Raw genomic sequence first — 8255 nt, 5'->3', positions numbered from 1 at the left:
CTAACAACAACAACAGGAAAAAAAAAAAAGGACAGTCTCTACCTTTCTGAGAAAGGAACAGTACAAGGGTCTCTGATAGGTTAAGACTTAGGGGTTGTCCAGGTGCTAAAAAAGGCATTACTGAGAGCTAAGTCTAATACAAAGGAGCCCTGGTGGCACAAAGGTTAAGTACTCTGCAACTTACCTAAAGGTCGGGGGTTTGAACCTACCAGCGGGTCCTCGAGAGAAATGACCTGGCAATCTGCTCCATAAAGATTACAGCCTAGGAAACCCTATGGGGCAGTTCTAATCTGTCCTATAGGGTTGCTATGAGTTGGAATTGACTCAGCAACACTCAACAACAACAAAGCCTAACATGTTGTTTTTAAAAGCGTCATAAAATGTATCTGTTAAAAAACAGTATTACTAAACTATGGGATGACTCAATCCTGGTGACTTTAGGGCTTACTTGCATGTGCTCAGTAAATTAAAGGTAAAAGTCTAACACTGACGAATTGACTCAAGATTTACAAATCCCTCGAATTGTACCTGTCTTCTCCAGAAGACATGAATCACACAAATATCAGTGGCCCAGATGCTGAGAGCTGAGAGGAGAAGCAATCTCTCCATTCTCTGCCCTCACCCACCGTGATTTCTTTGGACTTAGCCCTTCTGCCAAAAAGACCATGGTTCCAGCAGGGAAGGGAAAAAGTGACAGTCAACATCAAGGCTGCTGGACTCTAACTCCTCAGAGTAGATGGGCCATTGGTCAAATGGGAGCACAACTTGGCTTCTAGACTGACACCTATTCTTCTTCTTATACTCTCAGGTTGGCCATCTTGAATACAATTAAAAAAAAAATCACTACTGCATGAGGAATTCATAAGACACAAACTAAAAGGAAACAAGTTGTACTTAAATACAGTAAATCCAGTTTTACCTCCTTTAGGAGACTAGTTTTATTAATTGAACCATGTGAATTGATGTTTTTGTACATTAAAAGTAATTAAATGTTGGTAATTTCATATGATTCAAGCTACATTCAGAAATATTTCAATTCTGGATTCTCTGTCTTGTCACTAGCTTCCCAGAATTTGCCCTAAAATTCTACCCTCTATCCTGGGACCAGTTAAGTTCCCACTAAATTCCTCTAGCCAACTAACCATCCATTCCAGAAACATTCATTGAGCACTTTTCTAAACTATGGACTCTGCAAACTGCTGCCAATAAAAGGGCAGATGGAAAGTTCTGTCCTAGCCCCTGAGGGGCTCATAGCCTAGTGAGGAAAGCAAACTTTAAAAAGTTACATAATCAGTTTGGTAATAGAAATATGTCTAAAGTGTTACAGAGAATTGAAGAACATCATACTTGGAGAGGAGTCTCTGGGTGGTACAAATGGTTAAGTGCTGGACTACTAACCGAAAGGTTGTGGTTCAAACACAACCAGAGCTGCCATGGAGTAAGCCCTGGCAACTTGCTTCCAAAAGGTCACAGCCTTCAAAATCCTATGGAGCAGTTCTACTTTGCACACATGGGGTCACCATAAATCGAAATCAACTTGACGGCGACTAACAACAACGACATGCTTAGGGAAGAGATGAGGAAGGTTTCCAGGAAGAGTTGGCATTTGGCTTGTGCCTTCAAGGATATGTAAGATTTCCTGAGTGGACCAAGGGGACAAAGGTGTTACAGGTAGGCATAGTGTCAAGGCTCTGGGGACATGAATGGAAACTGGATATTCTGGGAAAGTGTCAATAATTTGATTGGACACAATGAGAGGATGCAAGGAGGTAAGAAAATACTGGTGCCAGATCTTGAAGGACATGGCGTTTTCTTCCTTTATCATATAGGTGAACCACTAAGTTTTTTAATTCGGGAAGTGACATGATGTTTCTTTTTGATATATAATTCTGCAAAATCCAGGGGAGCTTGTTTTCTTTCTGTGACCAGTGAGACTAGAAGTGCAGAATCAAGCAAAAGGAATAGGATGTATAGGCTTTTAAAATTCTCTTTATTGTTTTTTCTGCTTATAAAGTAATACAGGTTAATTCTAAACAGTTTGAACATCATAGAAATATACAACATAGAAAGTAAATACTCCCTGTAATCCAACCTCCCAGACCCAAACCACTGTTACTATACAAGTGTACTGGTGTAGATTCCTTTAGATTTTTATTTCAATGTATAAACCAATATATTAATATGATTTTTCCACACCAGTAAATATACATACCTCATTATTTTTAATGGCTGCCTAATACTTTATTGGAGTCCTTGGGTGTCACAAACGGTTAAGTTTTTGCTCACCTACTAACTGAAAGGTTGATGGTTCAAATCCTTCCAGAGGCACCTCAGAAGAAAAGCCTGGCAATCCACTTCGGAAAGATGATAACCATTGAAAACCCTATGAAGCACAATTCTATTCTGAAACACTTGGGGTCTCCATGAGCCAGAATCGACTCAACAGCAATTGATTTGGTTTTTAATATTCTATTGCATTAATGTACTACAATTTATTTAATTAATCCTTATTTTGTGAACATTCAGGCTGTCTTCAATTTCATGATTATAGACAACATTGAGATGAGTATCTTTTTACATAAACCTTTGTAAAACTGTGTGGGTGTTTCTATAGGATACATTCTTAGAAATCCTTCAAGGAACTGATACGAAGAAATGACCATTTTTCATTTTAATAGATATTAACAAATTGCCATCATAAGGTTGTACCAATATATATCCCAACGTGTATGTGGGCCCCAATTTCCTGAGGGGGTGGGATTTTATAGGCAGTCTGTTTTTATCAGAGAGACTGTAGATCCTCGAGACTCTTCATTCAGCTCTGCAAGTGTCTGTAATTCACACATCTCTCTGGTTTCTGATAAACTAACATTAAGAGCAGCTCGGAGGTTTGCCCAAAAAAGCCCACATTTTCGCCTATCCTTGGGCCATTCCAGGCATGTTTGCTCTTCCATGAGAGCTTTCAGCTTATGATACCTAGTAGGAATGCAGTACAGTGGAATGGGTTCCAGCAAGATGAGGATTATATAATCAGAATTTTCATGGACGAGCTTGTGGTGGGCAAAGAAGAGTTCATAATGGCACCACTCACTCTGGACAAAGTTGGGAGACAAAACAAAGATGGACTTGTAACTTTTCTCAGTGCAGTTTATGATATTTTCAGTAACACTCTTGCTGGGGTCAAAGTTTCTTTCATGAAGGCAAATCAAAATAGAACCATCTTCTTTCTCTAGATTGGGAATTAATTCATTCTTTACCCAGAGAGAATCATGTTCACTGTATGAAATAAATGCATGGAATTGGACATTTCTCTTGAGTCGTTCTTGGGTAGTCTTCCTAACCCTGTGCCACGTCTGTGTCCACTGACTTAGCATCCTAATATACCAGAGCAGATCAAAGTGGAAGCAGCAGAAGGCCACTGTCACTCCCAGAGAAAGCATGATGACCACAATGACGAAGATCAACAAGGCTGTATTGCAGGATAATTCAGGCAGGTGAATGTCCTTTAACTGAGTCCCCTTTAGATTCAAAGGGTATTCACAGATATATGAATCTGACCATCCAACCAACATACCCTCTGAATTTTTTTCAAGCTGAATGAAGTCTCTTAATTCACAAGTACACCTGAATGGATTTCTTCCTGCATTTAGAATCTTAACTTCCTGGCAGCTCTGAAAAAATTCCTGAGATGGACTGAGAATTAAGTTCATTTCAATGTTCAGAAGTGAGAGTCTTCTGAAATGACTGCACGCAGGGAGATCAGTTAAAAAATTAAGAGCAACATTTAGCTCTCGTAAAGACTCCAAATGAATAATTGCCGTAGGGACACTTTGAATTTTGTTATTATTCAGGTCAAGTATTTGAATACTTCTCGGCAAACACCTGAAAACAGAATCAGAAAATTTATTGGATGACAAGTTCATGGTGATCAAGGTTTCTGGCCAGGAACAATTTTCACTGTTTTCATGTTGTAACAGATTTTGGCTCAGATCTAAGTGCTTCAAGGATGTGTTGTTAGCAAAGTAGCTCACTAAGGAAAGTGTCTCTAGTTTATTGCCCTTCAAAACAAGAGTCTTCAAATGAGGCAATTGGATTGGTTTTTCAAACAGAGCATCTGTTAAGACGTTATTGGCAAAATTTAAATATTGGAATCTTGTAGGATAATTAGGGAAAAGCATGTGTGGCATTTGTGCATCTGATATTGTCAGGTTTTCTATATCCATTTTGGTGAAAAGCAGGTAGACTCTATCCTGTGGAATATTAAAAACTCTGAAATGTACCTCCTCCAGTTTTATAGCTCTCATAACAGTATTTGAATAGTCAAATGAATTGTGATCAAGACAAACATTACCTCCAAAAGCCACATTTTGGATGTGGAAGTATTGCACGGACATATGCCAAACAAATTGGAAGATGAGGAGAAGGTCGTCCCAGAGCAAATCAACTTTATTAAGTAACAGGATAGATGTCTTAGCATTCTCTAAACTAAGATTTCGCTGCATTTCATAACTTCCAAATTGGCTTTTGCCATCTATATTTGTCATTTCTAATATTTTTGAAGTCTTGATTCCATCATGCAAAAGAACCCAGAAATTTGTGTTCATTGGTAAAACAATGTGAAGTTTTACTGTGTTTAAGATGGGCAGGCTACCTTCTTCATAATGAGAAAGAGTTTTCAATCCTAAAAATACCGTATTTAGATGCAAATGAGCAATTTTCTGGAAATCTGATTTTTGTATTTTTGCTCCACTCAAGCCTAGAATTTCCAGGTGGGACATGTTGCCAGTTTCCTCACAAACAGGCACAGTGTCAAAGTCATTGAAAGAAAGATCTAAATGTCTGAGACCTGCCAGTGGATAGCACGTTACAATCTTTAGTCTATTGTAAGACAGATCTAAGTATCTTAGCTCCTTGTTGAATTCAAAGGCCTTGATATCCAGTTGTTGGATTCTGTTATGGCACAGGATCAAAACTTTCAATTTGGAGACAGAATGAAAATCTGAACTTTGAATTTGAAAAAGGAGGTTGTAGGATAAATCCAGTGTGGTTGTGGTTGGGGTCAAATCTGCAGGAACCCTTCTTAGAGACATGTTGGAGCAGTTGGTAGTCAATTCCCTTTCTTCTGGCTGCTTTGGAGCCCAGCCCTGCACTGACATAACAATACTACAAAATATGCAAATGTTTCTGATAAACCTCATTGTATTTCCAATAATTTTATCACTGGTTCCCTCATATGTATGATGAAGATGAGTTTGAAACCCTAGAAAGAGAGCATATGATATCAGGTGTTTATTTGGTTTGTTAAATCCCATAGCATTTTTATTTAAAAAAAAAAAAAAAAAAGCCAGCATCTGACTATGTTCACCAAGAGTTTGAAATAGGGTTCCACCTACAGAATGGAATCTTTGGTTCCATCTCAAACCTTTGGCTGGTAGATACCTGACTGAATTCCTTTATGTGGCCTTTTGCCTTGGTTCTTTGGAAAAACAGCTTGAGAGATTGTTCTCCTAAGCCCTGAGGAGTTACCTTTGTCCTAATTTCTGCCCCAGAGGGTTTATTACTTTTGCCCAGGTTGATTGACTTTTCCTGAGAAAACTATAAACAACTTGACTTTTTGTCTGGCCCTGAGCAGCAGCCTGCCCTGTGATTGGTATGCACCTTGCAGGGGTTGGTCAATATACCCATGCAAATGAAGTGACTGTGGACTATGCAAATGAGGTGACTATAGCTATTATGCAAATGAAGTGTCTGTGACCTACTGAGAGGGGATTGGTCAGTTTGTGGTCCCTGCTGGGAGTAGCCATGCTTTGAAATTGACAAGGAGTTATGCATATGTATATATATATGCAAACAGCCTACAGAGGTTTTTCAGACAGGAAGAAGCAGAAGGAAGAAAGAAGAGAAGAAGGAGAAAGAGAGAGGAGGCAAGGAACCTCCTAAAAGAGCTGTAACACAAGTCAAGGGCTGTAACACTGAAGACAACAAGAGGCACAGAAGGGGTTCAGTGGCAGAGTCGGTGGTGACAGATGGCAGGGCCAAGAGGAGCCTGTCCTGACAGGGCTGAGAGGGGGCCTGCATGGCCAAGAGGAGCTGAGAGAGCTGTCCTGCACTGAAGAAGGGAAACTTTGATTACATGCTTCTTGATCCTGATCCTGAGTTGTACCATTACTTCCTTAATAAACTACTTAAGTGTAAATATGGTCTGTGAGCCCTGTGTGGCCACTACAATGGATTATCAAACCCAGAAGAGTGCCATGGGAGGGATGGCTAGTGTCAGAATTGATTTACAAGGTTGGAGGGTGGAGGTATGTCTGACCTCCACCTCATAGGGACCAGCTTTGGGCTAATCCTGGTCATTATCCCCCCTGAAGTTAGACAGGTTCTGATGACACTACTACTGCTACTTGAATTTTACAATACCCAAGCTAGTTACTGTGCCACATCCCCAAATCTGAAGCAAGTCAAGATTCTCAGCGAGGACAAGTATACTAGGTAGCATAAGTGCCTCTCCCTCAGCTCAGCTTAGAAACTTCATTGTCAGGTCATAGTCAACACCTTCTGTCACATCCCTTTTTGACAGTCTGAAAGTTTTAAGAAAATTGAAGGTAAATTTTTATCACCCAAAACTGTGGGCTCCTGAATTAATGTCATAGGGTTGTTCCTCAACCTTTGTATTTGTGGACATAGAGTCCCTTGAGCAAGTATCTGGCTTTCAACAACTCTTATCCATACACATTGTTATGCATCAAATTGTGTCCCTCAAAAAGATACGTTAAAGTCTTAACCTCTGTACCTATGATTGTGACCTTGTCTGGAGAAAAGCTCTTTGAAGATGTTATCAGGTTAACATGAGGTCATACTGGAGTAGGGTGGGTACCAATCCTATATGACTGGTGTCCTTATAAAACAGAAGATACACAGAGATAGGGAGACAGAGGAAGGACATTATGTGATGCTACAGCTGCAAGCCAAGGAACACCTAGAGCTACCAGAAGCTAGAAGAGAGTCACAGAACAGTTTCGCTCCAGAGCCATCAGAAGGGATTAATGCCAACACGGCCAATACCCTGGTTTGGACTTCTAGCCTCCAGAACAGTAAGACAATAAATTTCTGCTTTTATCAGCCACCCAATTTGTAGTATTTTGTTATGGCAGCCCTAGGAAACTAATACAAACATGGAAGGTCTAAAATATAGAAACAAACAGAATGGTTCCTGTCCTCCTCCTCCGTATATCTCCAGGTTGGTGGCAAAAACAATCTGGATCATTGCCAAATAATAACAGTAAAGATAAAACCAGCTACCATTTCTTGGAGAAAGAGAATTCTAGAGATAGAGAATAGCAAGCACAAGTTCAAAGATCCTGAAATGGAAGCTTGTGTGGAAAATTTGAGGAACAACTAGAGTGAAGTTTGTGAGTGGATTGGAGAAGAGGCTAGAAAGGCAAGAGTTTCTGTTTATGGTGATGGAAAATTTGGCAACAAATATTGGTGATGGTTGCACAACATGATTGATATAATTTGGTCTCACTGAATTGTACATGAGAAAAATGTTGAATTGGCAAATTTAAACATGTCTATATTTTTACAAGAAGAAAAGAAGAAAGGTGGCTCAGGGCCAGACCTTGTAGAGACTTGTACGTACTTGGGATTTCCCTCTGATCATTGAAATAAGAAACCAGTGGAAGGTTTAGAGTAGAGGAGTAACAGGTTCTGATGTACAGTTTCATAAGATTCCTTTGTTGGATGGAAATAACTGTAAGGGTACAAGCCTGGCAGGGAAACCCTTTGGGAAACAGTAGAATAATGCACGCAAAAAAGAAGGTAGTGGGGAAGATGATGAGAAGTGGTTAGATTCTAATATTAAATTAGTAAACTTTTCAATTTTATGCCCTCCCCTCACCAAGCACTCTTAAAGCACCAAGGGAAGGGGCAGGAGAGATAATGACTAGCAGTGGAGAGAGCTCTTCTGCTCCTACTTGCATGTGTCCAATATACATTGACCTTCAATCTCCATCAGACTGGTCACTCCAACAGACAAGCAAAAGGGGAAAAACTCATACTCAACAGAAAGAGCATGGTGTAGAGAGATTTCTCTGTACTTTTCTGTTTTTAAAAAAATTTTTTTTTATCGTACTTTAGATGAAGGTTTACAGAACAAATAGTTTCTCATTAAATAGTCAGTACACATATTGTTTTATGACATTGGTTAACAACCCCACAACATGTCAACACTCTCCCTTCTCGACCTTGAGGAC

General features: G+C 39.6%; 1 protein-coding gene across 2 annotated transcripts in view; it reads right to left on the bottom strand.

Moving 5' to 3' along the window:
• Positions 1-241: 241 nt before the first annotated feature.
• Positions 242-8255, bottom strand: part of TLR10 (toll like receptor 10) — an 83736-nt gene continuing 75722 nt past the window's right edge. For both annotated transcript variants that reach the window (XM_023738953.1, XM_004384675.3), the window contains one exon: positions 242-5260. In XM_023738953.1, the coding sequence (XP_023594721.1) occupies positions 2763-5198 (2436 nt within the window). In that variant the 5' untranslated portion in view covers positions 5199-5260 and the 3' untranslated portion in view covers positions 242-2762. The remainder of the gene's footprint in view (positions 5261-8255) is intronic.

The sequence above is a fragment of the Trichechus manatus genome, unplaced genomic scaffold, assembly GCF_000243295.1.
Source record: "Trichechus manatus latirostris isolate Lorelei unplaced genomic scaffold, TriManLat1.0 scaffold00126, whole genome shotgun sequence".
Taxonomy (NCBI): domain Eukaryota; kingdom Metazoa; phylum Chordata; class Mammalia; order Sirenia; family Trichechidae; genus Trichechus; species Trichechus manatus.
Note: the sequence above shows the minus strand (reverse complement) of the source record. Positions and strands in the feature narration are given on the sequence as shown.